The sequence below is a fragment of the Aethalodelphis obliquidens genome, unplaced genomic scaffold, assembly GCF_003676395.1.
Source record: "Aethalodelphis obliquidens isolate GAN/ISIS:26980383/991018 unplaced genomic scaffold, ASM367639v1 scaffold63, whole genome shotgun sequence".
Classification (NCBI taxonomy): Eukaryota; Metazoa; Chordata; class Mammalia; order Artiodactyla; family Delphinidae; genus Aethalodelphis; species Aethalodelphis obliquidens.
Window position 1 is genome coordinate 10,460,115 of NW_020838007.1, and position 16,623 is coordinate 10,476,737.

At 37.9% G+C, this 16,623-nt stretch overlaps 1 protein-coding gene across 1 annotated transcript in view; it reads right to left on the reverse strand.

The window, feature by feature from the left end:
* Positions 1–1,880: 1,880 nt before the first annotated feature.
* Positions 1,881–16,623, reverse strand: part of NDC80 (NDC80 kinetochore complex component) — a 55,432-nt gene continuing 40,689 nt past the window's right edge. Inside the window, exons 14-17 of the mRNA XM_027088551.1 lie at positions 15,016–15,108; positions 14,362–14,492; positions 13,424–13,526; positions 1,881–3,338 (exon numbers count right to left, since the gene is read on the reverse strand). Coding sequence (XP_026944352.1) covers positions 3,201–3,338; positions 13,424–13,526; positions 14,362–14,492; positions 15,016–15,108 — 465 coding nt within the window. The 3' untranslated portion in view covers positions 1,881–3,200. The remainder of the gene's footprint in view (positions 3,339–13,423; positions 13,527–14,361; positions 14,493–15,015; positions 15,109–16,623) is intronic.

Here is a 16,623-nt window from a genome sequence, read left to right on the forward strand (position 1 = left end):
CTCACTGTTGCGGCCTCTCTTGTTGTGGAGCACAAGCTCCAGACGCGCAGGCTCAGTACTTGTGGCTCACGGGCCTAGTTGCTCTGTGGCATGTGGGATCTTCCCAGACCAGGGCTCGAACCCGTGTCCCCTGCATTGGCAGGCGGATTCTCAACCACTGTGCCACCAGGGAAGCCCTTAATAGTAATTTTAAAAAAAATTTATTTTATTTTTGGCTGCGTTGGGTCTTCGTTGCTGCGTGCGGGCTTTCTCTAGTTGCGGCGTGCTGGCTTCTCATTGCGGTGGCTTCTCTTGTTGCGAACCACGGGCTCTAGGCAGGCGGGCTTCAATGGTTGCAGCATGTGGGCTCAGTAGTTGTGGCTCACGGGCTCTAGAGATCAGGCTCAGCAGTTGTGATGCACGGGCCTAGCTGCTCCGCGGCATGTGGGATCTTCCCAGACCAGGGCTCGAACCCGTGTCCCCTGCATTGGCAGGCGGATTCTTAACCACTGTGCCACCAGGAAAGCCCCTTTGGAGACCTTTCTAAAATGCACATTTGACTTCTGATTTTGATTTAGTAGTCAAAACTATAAGACTTCTAGAATAAAACATAGGTGTAAATCAGTGATGCTGGCAAAGATTCCTTAAATACTACACAAAATGAAGAAAGTATTTTTAAAAAAAGTGATAAATTGGGTCTCATCAAAATTTAAAACTTTTGTTCTTCGAAAGACACTATTAAGAAAATGAGAAGGCAAGTCACAGACTGGGAGAAAAATAAATATATAAAACATATATGGTTGAAAAAAAAGCACATGAAATGATGCTTAACACCTTTGGTCATTAGGGAAATGCAAATTAATATCACAGTAGATAGAACCATACACCCTTAGGATGGCTAAACTAAAACCATACAAGTGTGGTTAAGGACGTGAGCAACTCACACGCTGCAGATAGGAACATATGATACAACCACTTTAGGAAACATTTTCTAAGTTTCATGAAAGTTAAATATGCATCTACCATATGTGAACTAGCCATTCCACTCCTAGGTGTTTACCCAAGAGAAATGAAAGGAAATGTCCATGCAAACATCTGTACATGAACGTTCATAATGACCTTATTTATAATAGCCCCAAACTGTAAACAACCCAAATGTCCATCAACAGGTACATGGATAAACAAACTCGATATATACATACAATGGAACACTACTCAGCAATGAAAAAGTATGAACTACTGATATACAGTGCAACGTGGACCTCACAATTTTCTGAAAGAAGCCATACAAATGTACATACTATATGATTCTATTTATAGAAAATTCTAGAAAATGCAAACTAATCTATAGTAATAGAAGGGAGATCCGTGCTTGCCTGGGGATGGGTGTCAGGCAGGTGTCAGGTAGGGGCAAGAGAAAGTATTGCAAAGGGCAACGAGGAAACTTTTAGAGGTTTAAGATATATTCAGGGCTTCCCTGGTGGCGCAGTGGTTGAGAGTCCGCCTGCCAATGCAGGGGACGTGGGTTCGTGCCCCGGTCCGGGAGGGCCCCGCGTGCCGCGGAGCGGCTGGGCCCGTGGGCCGTGGCCGCTGGGCCTGTGCGTCCGGAGCCTGTGCTCCGCAATGGGAGAGGCCGCGGCAGTGAGAGGCCCGCGTACCGCAAAAACAAAAACAAAAACAAACAAACAAACAAAAGATATATTCATTACCTTGACTGTGATTTTGATTTTATGGGAGTGTATATGTATGTTGGAACTTAATGAAAAGTTTAAATATGTACAGTCTATGTCAATACACTGTAAAAGGTGCAGATTCTGATTCAGTAGGTTTGGGGTGGGGCCAAGGGTCTGCATTTTTAACAAGCTCCAAGGTGATGCTGATGCTATTTCCATACCATGTTCTGAGTGGCAAAGCTCTGAGTCTTTATTTTGTCATACATATATATCACTTGAGTACACAATAGATTCATATAGCAGGTATCATACAGGATAGTGCAGGCAGAATATTTCCAACATTGAAGCAAGTTCTATTGGATGTTGGAGTCAAGATTGTTGAATACATTGGTAACCATTAATCTTGCCATACCTATTAATTACCTCCCAGCAACGACCTGTCTTTGTTTCCACGCTGTCAGGCTGAATGCCCTCTCTTCATAAAATGTTGCTGGAATCCCGTTCTGTATATTGCTTACGTTTCATTTTACCATGTTCTTCATTCTGACTTATATTAGAGTTGGAATAAAGTTAAAAGAATAGAAAATTCAACTGGAGGCAGATTTTAGTTCAATTTAAGGAGGAACTTCCTAACAACTTAGACCTGGCTAAAAATCCCACTTTCTCATATGACTCCCTCACCATCCAGAACATTCATGTTTCAGGGCTCCTGTGGCTGTACTCAGGATTGAGCGCAGGTTCAAGAAGCTCAGGGTGGCTTCTACCACTAAGACGCATGACATGAGTAAATCAGAACTTCTCTAGGAATGTATTTTCATCTCTAAAATGAGGGGGTTAAACAAGATTATTTCTTCTGATTCTCACATTCCATATTCTTCTACTTACTTCAGAGTAAAGATGGCATGAAGCCAGAAAGAACTTTAGCTTCTTAGCTCTGGATAAGGAGTGGGTCTCTGTGTCCAAAGTGATTAGGAAAGTTTTTTAGTCAGTCAGTGCCAACCTTTGTATGGTTTATCCCAGGGATTGGCAAACTTTCTGTAAAGGGCCAGATAGTACACATTTTTGGCTTTTCAGGCCACATGATCTCTGTCGCACACACTTAACTCTGCTCTTGTAATGGGAAAGCAGTCATAGATGGTATGTAAGTGAATGGGTGTGATTAGATTTGGCCCACAGTTAGTTTGCTGACTCCTGGTTTAATTCAAAATACCTATTTTTCTAACTATCTCAAGTTAGGCAGAGAGATCATGGGAAAAACACACTTTATTGATGTAAGTTTATTAACTACAGGTACATAATATAATTGGTCTTTCATAACTAAAAGATAACAGTCCAACCAGTTATCATAATTTCAGGTTATACATACCTTAAGTTAATGAACTAGATTTATAAAAGATATAAAAATATTTCACGGGCTTGGGAAGATGTGGTCATGAGACTTCATTGTAAGGAGGGATATAGGATATGCTAAGAGATTTTTCAAACCTACAAAGGACATTTCAAAATTTCCACTGTTAATAAAGTTCTCGCTTAATCAACATTTTATCTTCATTCATCAGAAGCCTTAAGCAGAGCAGCTTTCTTCTTATACTTGTCTCCAATCTCTCTAATATTGTCCAAGAGATCTTCAGACGTGTATTCTTCATACTCTCTATCAGCTTTAGCAATCTGCTCCTCAAGATGTTTCTAGTGGAAACAATGAACAATTGTTAATGTAAAAACATTAATTTCTTTTAAAGTGTTTAATTGTGAAATCTACAAATAAGAGTATAACATTTGTAAGAAGAGGAATAAAAAGAATACTCTTGCATCCACCTAGCAGGCTCCTTTTGTGCCCTTTCCTAATCTTATACCCTCTTTTCTCCCAGACACAACCATTTTCCTGAAAGGTACTTTTCTTTATACTTTTACTACACACACACAGATTAAATATATAAACGATATACTAGTTTAGTGGTACCTGGTTTTAACCTTCATGTTTACTGAACAATATTAAATGTAATGTGTTATGACTTGGTTTTTTTTCCACACAGAATTTTGAGATTCATTCATGTTAATGCATATAGCTATAGTTTATTCATATACTGCTATATAACATTCTGTTGAATGAATATACCAACATTTACTTATCCATTTTACTGTTAATGAATTTTTGTTTGTTCCCAGGTGTGGTAGGCTGACTCCTCAAAGGTGTCCATGTCCTGATCACAAGAACCTGTGAATATGCTATCTTACATGGTAAATGGAACTTTGAGGATGTGACTGAGTAACGGATTTTGAGAAAAGGAGATTATTCTGCATTATCCTGGTGCGTCCAATGTACAACGGTCTTTGTAAGAGGGAATCGGCAGTGTGGGAGTCAGAGAGAGAAGACATAAGGACAAAAGAGAGCTCAGAAAGGACAGACGATGCTGTGTTGCTGGCTTTGAAGATGGAGGAAGAGGCTGCAACCCAAGGAGTGCAGGTGACCTCTGGAAGGTGGAAAAGGCAAGGAACTGGATTCCTCCCTAGACCCTCTAGAAGGAGTACAACCCGGAGGGACCATTTTAGACTTCTGACCTCCAGAAATGTAATCACTCAAATCATTTTCTGGTCTGTGGTTCAGATGAACAATACTTGTTAAAAAAGGATCCATGAAAGGTTATAGAGCCACTAAGTGGTTGAACTAGGAAGAAGTGGGTAGAACCTAGGTTTTCTGACCTAGTATTTATTCCAGGATGCTTTTCTTAGTTCTTACCACTAAGCAGAGAAAGTACTGGCAAGCAAGCAGCAGTTCATGTCATTCAGGAGAGATGAGGGGATATAAGATCAAATGTTCTGTTTTCAAATAAATGAAAGCCTATTAATGTGATATTATGAGTTTTTTTTCCCCTTAAACAATTCACAACTGGGAATACATTATCTCCTAATAAATTACCAAGGAATTTTAGATTTAGCAATTTATTTTAGTTTTGGGGCTCTGTACAGCAGGTTAGAGGAATAGTTTTATTGTTAAACTTTCAAGCTATGTGAAAGGTGGAGCTAAGGGAGACTTCATGTTTCTGAAATACTATTTTCTGTGTTTATACGAAATTAACAGAAAGGAATGTTAAAAAGAAACAACTGGGACTTCCCTGGTGGCGCATTGGTTAAGAATCCGCCTGCCAATGCAGGGGACACAGGTTCATTCCCTGGTCCGGGAAGATCCCACATGCTGCGGAGCAACTAAGTCTCTGTGCCATGAATACTGAGCCTGTGCTCCGCAACAAGAGAAGCCACTGCAATGAGAAGCCCGCGCACCGCAATGAAGAGTAGCCCCCGCTCGCTGCAACTAGAGAAAGCCCGCACAGCAACGAAGACCCAACACAGCCAAAAATAAAATCAATAAATAAAAAGTCCATAAATATATTAAAAAAAACTTATAAAAAAACAAACAAACAACAGGCTATAAATGGATTCACTTGAGCTAAGCCTATGTCACTAAAAGGGACTTAATACCTAACCTAATTGCAGTTTCAACCTTCCCCGGGAACGTAATCTTTACTGGTCCTTTTGGAATTTCTTGGTCAGCATCAGTGAGGTAATCTGCCTAATAACAACCTTGTATCCCATAAAGGGAGGTGACCTTGCCATCTTGCCTGAAATAATCCTTTTTAAATTTATGACTTCTTTGTCCCCCCCACCCCCTACCCTGCCTTTAAAAACCTTTTCTTTTCTGTAGCTCCTTGGAGCTCCTTTCTATTTGCTAGAGAGGATGCTGCCCGAAACATGAATCACTGAGCAAAGCCAATTTGATCTTCAGATTTACTCAGTTGAATTTTTCTAACAGTTTTCGTTGCAGCAACGGGATCCGAAGTGAACTTCTGATAGGGTCTCAGGAACAATGAGAAATGCAGGTGTGGTACCCATGAAGCCTTTGGTTCATTGTCTTTCTCACTGTTTCTGAGGGCCGTGGGTAAGTTCCTCTCAGTTCTGAACTCTGCTCTATTTGTGTCAAGGCTCCAGATATAATTGGCTTTCCACACGTTTCCTATTTGACTGGAAACTCCAGCCCTTGATTCTGCCCCAAGAATCTATTCACATGGGAACTGTTAGTGGCAGTTCCAAGTTCCCATCTATGTGGAGCCCCTGTCTGCAATCCCATTTGTTGAGGTTTGCTGGCTCAATCCTTTTCCCACCCCCCAGGTGACACACTGGAAACTGGTGTTACCAGCTGGAGTAGGACACGGTCCAACTTAAGAACCAACTGGGTCTGGAATCGGACTGGGTCTGATTTAGGTGGACTGGGTCCAGTGTGAGGCCTCAGATGAATAAAATTTTGTTTTAAGCAAAGGCTATTACTTATAATGGTGATCTTGGAAGAACTTCCCCCCCCCCAAAAAAACACCCCTACAAAAACAAATTAAAAACCCAAACAAAATACCCCTCAAAACTTAAACTAACAGGGCTTCCCTGGTGGCGCAGTGGTTGAGAGTCTGCCTGCCGATGCAGGGGATATGGGTTCTGCCCCGGTCCAGGAGGATCCCACATGCCGCAGAGCGACTAGGCCCGTGAGCCATGGCCACTGAGTCTGCGCGTCCGGAGCCTGTGCTCCGCAACGGGAGAGGCCACAACAGTGAGAGGTCCACGTACCGCAAAACAAAAACAAAAACAAAAACAAAAAAACCCTTAAACTAACAAATAAAAAACCAGATAAATAGAAATAAAAATAAGATACTTAAAATCAAAAGAGTTAAGTACACTACCTTCAGACATACCTGCTTATGGTCTCAGAAGCTATAAATATCTACAAAGATGGCCAAAATTTTACTAAAGACAACCTGGAATTTTGTGTCTTGAGGACTTGGCTTGGTAACCATCAGATTGCGAGCCCCAAAATATGGTCTGCCTGACAGAAGTGTGTGCTGAACTGCATTTGTGGCCAGGGTCCTACCAAACTGCCACCAGCCCTCGGGGAAAGTACAGTGGCCATCATGAGGAAAGTTCCAATTAGATAGATAATTTAAGAAGTGCACTTAAAAAGTACACAAAAGCCTCTAAAAAGCTTCAAAATTGCAAAATAGTTCATTGAAAGGTTTGTTACAAAAGGCTAACGAAAAAGACATAAGAGGAACCTAAAACAAAAGACTAGAAGACTGACATAACTCCTGCTGCTGTCCTTTATCCTCCTTTACTTGAGTATTCATTTAGTAATCCTCTCTCTTTCTACTCTGAAGAGACTTACAAAACCATAAACAAAAGTAGCCAAGTGAATGGCCCTACAGATTCAACCATATCTGCCTTCAAGAGAGGGCCTCCATATGGGCCCCTCCCAGAGCTGACAGAAGTCAGGGATTTTCTGGTAAACTGCTATATTATTTCCTTGAACAGCCAAGGGAAATGAAAATACTTTAAACCCCCACTCGGAGTCTGCAGATGAGATCCTGGGAAAATCGGCAGAAGCTTCCTAAGGGTAAGAATTCTTACTATAGTCCGATCTCCTGGACCTCTGTCTGTAGTACTCAGTAGAGAGAGGAATATAAAATATCTTTTGCACCATTTTTGGGGATGCCTCTTAATTACAAAATTAATATACAGAAATCTATTGCATTTCTATACACTAATAATGAACTAACACAAAGAGAAATTTGGGAAACAATCCCATTTACCATTGCATTAAAAAGAATAAAATAGCTAGGAATAAACCTACTTAAGGAGGTAAAAGACCTATACTCAGAAAACTATTAGACACTGATGAAAGAAACTGAAGATGACACAAATAGTTGGAAAGATATACCATTTTCTTGGATTAGAAGAATATTGTTAAAATGACCATATTACCCAAGGCAATCTACAGATTCAATGCAATCCCTATCAGATTATCAATTGCATTTTTCATAGACCTAGAACAAATAATTTAAAAATTTGTACAGAAACACAAAAGACCTCAAATAGCCAAAAAAAACCTTGAGAAAGAACAGAGCTGTAAGTATCATGTTCCCTGACATCAGATTACACTACAAAGATACAGTAATCAAAACAGTATGGTACTAGCACAAGAACAGACACATAGATCAATGGAACAGATAGACAGCCCAGAAATAAACCCATGTACTTATGGGCAATTAATCTATGACAAAGGAAGTAAGAATATAGATTGGAGAAAAGATGGTCTCTTCATTAAGTGGTGCTGGGAAAACTGGGCAGCTACATGTAAAAGAATGATATTAGAACATTTTAACACCATATATTCAATACAAAAACAAACTCAAAATGGGATTAAAGACCTAAATGCATGACTGGAAACCATAAAACTCCTAGAAGAAAACATAACCAGTACACTCTTTGACACTGGTCTTAGTAATATTTAGAATATAAAATAGACATTTACACACATAGAATATAAAAAAGACATTTACACACACACACACACACACACACACACACACACACACACACACACACAACAGAATATAGAAAGAAAATCAGGCATGGCTTTCTGGACATAAGAGAAACGATTTTTGGCCAAAGTCATTTTGTGATCTAAGCCTGGCCTCAGTGCTTGCCCTTGAACAGGTCTCAGTAATTAATGATCTTAAGGGAACAGAAGAATGCAGAAACAAATTGTTATCAGACAAGAGAAATAACAATAGCAAAGGTATTTTATCTGTTGTAAAGACTTCCAGTTCTGTTTCAATGTGGAACATTAGCCTGAAGTGCTCAACCTTCAGATCAACTGGAACCTAAGGGACGATGATGTTGACCTTTTCTGACACTTGTGGCTTGAAGCAAGTAAAGTCTGGACTCTGTGGACTGCCCAAGCCCCTTCATGAATATGTATGTACCTTTAGCTTAAAACTTCCCCAACTTTGCTGTTTGGGGAGACACTGCTTTGGGAAAGATCCCTGGTGTTCTCCTTATGTGTTGCAAGTAATCATAAATCCTTCCTTCCCCCAGTCTTGGGCTTGGTTGTGTCTTTTGGCTCGACACCCACCAAGAGCCAAGCCCAATTTTGAGGTAACACTTTTACAGAAATACTAAAGATATTTGGGTCTATTGGTAAACATGTCCAGTGCCACACATAGAGAAATTTACTATGAGAAAATATGCATTTTTATAAAAAGCATTTATAAATTTGGCAAGCCACAGAATACCAGTGTGAGTCACAATTGTTTACTTCTTATTTTCCACCAGCAATTAAGGTTTTTAAGGGTTAAAAATTCTAATACATATGTAATTAAAGTTACTAGAAATAAAAAGATAGCTGTAGAAGGTTTATAGAAAAGGAATCTCGTGAAAGGAATTTATGCATGATCAAACTGGGAAAGACAGAATGAATTTATTATAAGGATTTAAAAAATAAGCTTTAAAATCAGTAGTGTACTTATGTAAAATTAAAACTTAAATTTCTGGGGCTTCCTTGGTGGTGCAGTGGTTAAGAGTCCGCCTGACAATGCAGGGGACATGGGTTCAAGCCCTGGTCCAGGAAGATCCCACATGCTGTGGAGCAACTAAGTCCATGTGCCACAACTACTGAGCCCGCGTGCCACAACTACTTAAGCCCATGTGCCTAGAGCCTGTGCTCTGCAACAAGAGAAGCCACTGTGATGAGAAGCCCATGCACCACAACGAAGAGTAGCCCCCGCTCACCGCAACCAGAGAAAGCCCGTGCACAGTCAGCGAAGACCCAACGCAGACAAAAATAAAATTAAAACAAAAACAAAAACAAAAACCCTTAAATTTCTTTCATCTGTTAAAAGAACAAAAATTTCTTGGACTATTGGTCTGCTTCTAGTAAGTGATTCAAAGGTTTTTCTTGATCTTTTAAGCAATCTGCCAAGAAAAGAAAGATTTTATGTCTTGTCAAAATAATTTCCTGTGTTTCATGTTTTTTAAATCAGTTCTTTGATTACTTAAGAAAACTGAGTCTTCCTTATTAAAACAGCTTATTCCTTATTAAAACAGCTTCCTTATTAAAAATAGTCTTCCTATTAAAACAGTCTTCCTTATTAAAACAGCTATTGTTTTGTTTGTTTTGGCAACTATTTAACTTTCTGCATTTGCCTTCTGTCACTATGGTTAGATAAATAACTTAAGTATTGTTTCACAGTGACCTGTCTGACCAAGTATTTTAAAACCTTTTGATAAGGAAGTTTCCTTGTCAATTCCATTATAATAAACTCTTATTAAATCTTTAACAATGGGCATTTAAAAAAAGTCTTCTGTCATTTCAGACAGTTATTGTTTTCCTCAGATGCTTTTGTAATAGTGTTCCTACGAAAGTGCTTCATCTTCAAGAAGATTCACGGAAAGGACTTTTGAAAAGTACAGGTTTCTGGTAACTTTGAAGATCATAAAAATGAACTGTGTAAGAATTTCCAGAATTAATGGAAATACAGGATTTAAGCAGAACAAGAATTAATGACACGGGACTGAATGAACTGAGGAGGATGATTAAAATTTTTATGACTTTTTGTTGTAAAACATGGCTGGTTTCTTAATTTTTTTGTTTTTCCAGATTTAAAGAAACCTTTTCTCTTAAGCCATTTATGACTTAACAGCAATTGGTAAAGTATACCTTTGTAAACTAAGATGAAACATTTACTTTTTCTCCCTACCTGAACACTCCAGAATTCAGAAACTCTTAAATATTCTTTTCATGGCAATATAATTAAGTTATTTGCATAAGTTCAATATGAATCTGTTCTTGTAACAGGATACGACTGGAAACATTGGCTATATTACCAAGGCTTATAACTGGATTGTCATATTTGACAGAGATGTACATAAACTCAGATGGGACGAGACAGTTTTAAGGTATTAAGTTTGACTTTATGGAGCCAATAAAGCCCCTTGAAAACTTGACCTGGTACCTTGCTTACAAGGTTCCAGCAAAGCAGTCTTAAAAAGAACTTACATGGTCAGTCACTATTCTTGCTGCACTTCTGTAAATAACCAAGCCAAATTTAATGCAGACAAATTAGTTTTACTGTGATTACCCATGGAAAAAATAAACAGGGATAATTGTAGAGAGAAAAGTTATGCCTGCACCTTTGTGGATATTAGATTTCAGTCCTGTTAATTGTCTTTGAGGTTTTGTCACATATCTGTAAATTGGACTGGATCCTAAATTCTTCTAGCTCCTCAAATATCTGGCTACAACCCTCCAAACTAACATTTCCAAATTTCTCCTACATTTCTAATTTAGAGTCAGTAATAACAAAGACTGCCTTGAATTTCCTTGTACGAGAATTATAATAGATCCTCCTCACTACCCAGATGGCAGTCAAATTTCAGGGACGTGAATCTCAGATATACATCTCCAGCTGAAGAAGGCTCCACCTGACATCTGGTCCTATATAAACGCTGGAGACCTCCAAATCAAATTGATAGGAAGAGAAGCAGCTGACACTGAGGTAGAATGCTTCCTCCCAAGATGCTGGATCAAGATTCATGCTTTAACTGAACATGAAACCCTTTCTTCTCTTTCTTTCCTTTATTCTGGCATTGGCCTGAAAAGATAATGCCATTATCCGTATCTCCCAGGTCAATGCTCAGGTGGGTAACATTTCAAATTGCTGGATCGGTCATTAAAAAAACAAAACACTCTGATAGGTTCATGATGCAAGAGATCCCTGGTCTGTTTCTTCATTTCTGGTTAGTAACCCCAAACTTGGGGAATTTGGCATCCAGGCTCTACACAAAGTGACACAGGCGAGGGTAACCAGAATAAAGCTGCCTGTGTGTTCTACAGATCCTTAAAATTTTCCTGGTCTCAATGGATGTCACATTTCCAGTACTGAGCCACAGATTCAAATGGGAATTACCAGGAGGGATTCATTACTCTGGATTTGATTCCTTTGAGAGAACCCTACCTTCCCTGGGTAGGAGTTACTGCAATTGAGGCTATGATCAGGAACCTCTCGCTAACTCTTGAAAGCATTATGGAATTTGCCGCTAAAGCAACAACTGCCCAACAAAAATCCTTAGACTCTTTGGCTGAAATTGTTCTTGATAACAGGATAGTCCTTGATTATATTTTAGCTGAGCCAGGAACTGTTTGTGCTGTGGCCAACGCCACCTGCTACACCTGGATTACCACTTCTGCGGAAGTTGAAACTCAGTTAACGTAAGATCACTGAGCAAGCCACTTGGCTTAAAAAGGCGACTCTTTCAGTGGGGTCTTTGACTTATTTGGTTTCGATTGGTTTGGGTTTTGGGGACCATGGCTTCAAAGTGCACTTCAAACACTGGGGATTATCTTGCTTATTATAATCATAATGGTCTCCCCAGTGCGTTGCATTCTCTTAAAAGCTTTAAATGCATGTTTGCAGCTGCTAACCAACAAGCAAATGATTTCCCTAAGATTGGAAAATCAGTAAAGAAGCAAAGGGAATGACCAAATCAACAATTGTGAACTTGGAGCTGGGATCTGTGAATATTACATGGATTAAGCAAGAACATCATGACCTATGAATACCACACAAAGCATCAACAAATACTGCAAGCAATAGTTGAGAGTGGTGCTAACGCCTTAAATTTTGATCACGTCTCTCTCAGTCAAGCTGAGAGTGTGATCAAAAGGGGGGAACTGTTAAAAAGGAACAACAGGCCCAAAATGGAGTCACTCGTGCTAAGTCCATGTCACCAAACTAGGACTCGATACCTAACCTAACTGCAGTTTCAACCTACCCCAGGACTGTAATCTAACTGGTCCTTCTGGAATTTCCTGGTCAGGACCAGTGAGGTAATCTGTCTAATAGAATCTTTGTCCCACAAAGGGAGGTGACCTTGCCACCTTGCCTGAAATAATCCTTTTTAAATTTATGTCTTCTTTGTCCCACTCCCCCTCTGCCTTTGAAAACCTTTTCCTTTCTGTACTCCTTGGAGCTCCTTTCTATTTGCTAGAAGGGATGCTGCCCAACACATGAATCACTGGATAAAGCCGACTTGACCTTCAAATTTATTCAGTTGAATCTTGCTTTGTAACAGGAAAAATATTTGTTATTAACACATGCTCTTTCATCTTAATCATAATTAAATCTTAAACGTACTAATATGTTTTCAGTATGTAGAATATGGCCTGGCACACATCATTATATACTGTTGATGTAATAAATATCATTGTATGTTGTTTATGCAAATAAAACAGATTATTTTTTATTAAGGGCTTGTACCTTAAGCAACAAGAAGAGTAACTTAATAATTAAGTGACAGAGTTGCACAACCCTCACCACAATCTTTGTGCCCATCTGCCCTTATTCCCACCCCAGCTCCTGGCAACCACAAATCTACTTTCCAACTCTGTGGATTTGCCTTTTTGGAACATTTCATATTAGTTAGTCACAAATATGTAGGCTTTCACATCTTTTACTGAGCATAATGTTTTTGACATTCGTTCATGTTGTAGCATGCGTAAGTGCTTCTTTCCTTTTATTGCTGAATCATATTCCAGTATATGGGTATATCATTCACCAGTTAATAAATATTTGGGTTGTTTACACTTTTTGGCTATTATGAATAATGTCGCTATGAACATTTGTCTGCAAGTCTTTGTATGGACATATATTTTCATTCCTTTTGGTGGGTTGATACCTAGGAGTGGAACTGCTGGGTTATATAGTAAACCTATGTAAAACAGATCCCTTTACGAAATGCACACTGCTACACAAAATTCTTCTGATAAATTTTTACTAGATCATATTTTCCACAGAAATAAAATTTATCATTTAATTTCTATAGAAACAAAACAGAAATACATAAAAGTTTTAAAAAGTTTTCTTAGAATGTAGGAAAGACCTTCACACACTTACCTCTACAGACCCTACGTGTGTAGCAACCATCTCTAAAAGACGCTGCAAGTTATTTCCCACTTTTCGTCTTTCTTCAGTTGTGGTCTGCACAACTAGTTGGCATCTGTAGGATAAAAACTCTTGTTTGAATTGTCTAGGACAAAACCTAATATATCAGTTCTAGCTACCTCACTTCTTTCTATATTCAATAAAACCAGGCTGTGATTGGTATAGGTGCTGCTTGCCCAGTGTATCATTCACAAAGGTCCAGTTCACAATCATTAAAACAGAAATAAAAACATTTTCAAAGATCCCATGCAAGCAACAGCACAAAACAGCACCAAAACCTCATGCTTTAATATACAAAGCTTGGGAGCAAATTGTTTACCTGAGTCTCTAAAAGGATTGTAAACTTAATCAGGGACAAGACATTAAATACATATGAATGAGGAAATAGGAGTCTTAGGCATTCAAATTTAAATTAAAAACAAAGACTATATGCCAAAGATACCTTCAACTAAGTTTTCTGTCCCTAGGCTACAAATAAGGAAACAAAGAGGTGTGATTTTCTTAAGGATTAAGGTGTGATTTCTTAAGGTTGGATACTTCCAACCTCAAAGAAAGTTTATTTTGTAGTTTTTTTGAGGGCCCCTTAACACTTAAAAGAAAAAAAGTGTATTTTAATATAAATTAACATAGAGCCTATGGGTTAACTATTCAGTCCCCTTCTGACTGAAAAGATAATAGGGGGGGCAATAGCTATAATGGTAGCAGAATGTATTTATCTAGGGAAAGTATCTCAAGTGTCTCAAGCTGTTCTGCTTGAGTTCTACTCATCACTCCCTCTGCCCCAAATAGCTCTATAATATAAATTAAAGCAAATAAACTTAGGCCTAGTTTTATATAAATGTTAACTAAACTGAAAATAAACATTACAAATCTTGGTAAGATGAACTTACTCCCGCTGAATAGCATCTAACTCATTCATAGCTTCACTGAGGCCCTCGTTAACTGCACTCTCCAGCAGGTGCTTGTGTTTCTCCAAGGACTCCAGCTCATTGGCACATTTTTTGTCCTCTTCCTCAGCTTCCTATCAGGATAAAGTCATGGTTAAGTTTTTTCAGTATTCACATTCTACACACTCCAGGAGGATTTAAAAAAATGTATGTAAAGCATTTAAAAAAATCAGGTTGCACCATCATTTGTATTTGCAGGATGCTTACTGCTTTACATGTAAGAGACTTTTAAAATGGTCTTTTGGAAATTTTATACTATAAACATAAATGTGACCTTTTCAATAGGCCTATACAGAATTCATTTAGCAGTAATTTCAAGTCTGTACTACAGGAAATATACTGAATCACAAATGCAAGTATAAAATATTAATGGAATACTAAACATGTTCTATGGTAAAATAGCTGAATTCCAGAAAAAAGTCCTCTAGAAAAACAAAATAAAATAACTCCTTAAAATAAACTTTGGGTGAGAAGATTAAACTAAAGACAAGTTATAGGATATAGCTTAAAAATTTCAGTTTGATGTCAGAATAGATGCCTAGTCCATTAACCGTGACATGGCTTTGGATAACCTAAACAAACGGGCAAAGTTCTTACCTTAACTTTTTGTTGGTAAAGATCATCCAGCTTTTGAACTTCTTCTTTCAGAGTTCGCACACTTCTCCTGCTTTCTGTGATCATTGTATTTAACTTGAGGAATAAAATTTTGGTTGAGAAATCATAACTACACATCAAAAAAATTTTAACAAGTTATAAAACTTTTATGTTATCAATCAACTAACTGATCCATGTTATATCTTCTAGTTCTCATGGGCTCTTACCTTTTATTTGTCCTATAAATTTATTATTTCCCAAAGAGAAGTTAATTTCAAGAAGACATGTTTTTTAATACATAATATTTAAATGCAGAGTGGTACAGTAGGGCATTAGTTAGGAATTAAAAATCTGGCCTAATTCTCACTAAAATAAAGATACCAATATCTGTTTTTCCACTAGTGGCTGTGGGAGTACTTTTTAAGATCTCATATATATTATACAAGTATTACATATAATTAATATTCTTATATTAACTTAATAAATACAAATTGTTTTGCTCTCTAGTTTTGAAGTCTCACTTTATTTAGATTTTATCTACTTGAGTTAGTTATCTAGATTTCATTTGTGTGTTCACTTTCTGGGATGTTAAAGAGAACTATTTATATTGATTTTGTTTGATAATATTTGCTAATTGGTTATAGTCAATGCATTCTTCCAAAGAGTAATAAAGTAACTACATTTAATCTTGTTCAAGCTTGAGCTTTAAGATCTGATGAAACCAAAACTGGGGAAAAAAAAAGTGTTTCTAAAAAGAAAAAAGTGTTTCTGAAGTTCATTTCCTGTTGACAAGTGCTGATACCAGTTGATATTGGTAATTAATAGAGAATGTTTTTCAGCTAGATCAAGATGATAATATTGCCAATAGGAAACAGAAAATAGTTGACATCTTTCTTTAAAAGGATGATTCTACACATACATAAATTTAAAAAATATATACCTTTTGGGAAAAATTTAGTGAAACTATTGTTATTTGGCAAAAGATAGGATGGTAAAATGACCAAACTTATTAAAGAAACCTGCACATAGTACTTTTTTTTCCCCCTTTTCTTTTCTTGCATATAGTACTTCTCATTCAGTCATCCAAAGTCCCTTGTAAGGGACATTCCTTTCTTATTTACAAGAAGAGAAGAGTGGGCTGGAAAGAATGCTGTTTACTCAGGATCACACAACTAGCATACGCCCAGAACTCAAAACTAACTCCAAGGTCTTTTTCTAATACCACTTGTCTTTCACATTTTAAAGACCAGAGCTACTGAAGCTATAAACTTTGCTTCCAGTCTAAAGATATGCTACTTCTGAAGTGAACAAACTGTTTCATTAAACTCATCTGCAATAAGACCAATCAACACCCAAATAATCAGAACTTCCACTAGGCCCTCCTGGTTGATCAAATGTGTTGTTTACTTTTATCTGAGCAGCTCTACTTTCCATGTCAGCTTTACTAAAGTTACATCAATTAATTAAACATTTTTTTCCCCGACTACAAAAGTACACATTTCCACTGTGGTAAACAGGGGAAGCATTAAAGAAAATAACAATCAATAATTCTGCAATCCCTAAGACCTACTAAGATTTGGCTTCCTCCCTCCCTCCCTTCCTTCTTCCCTT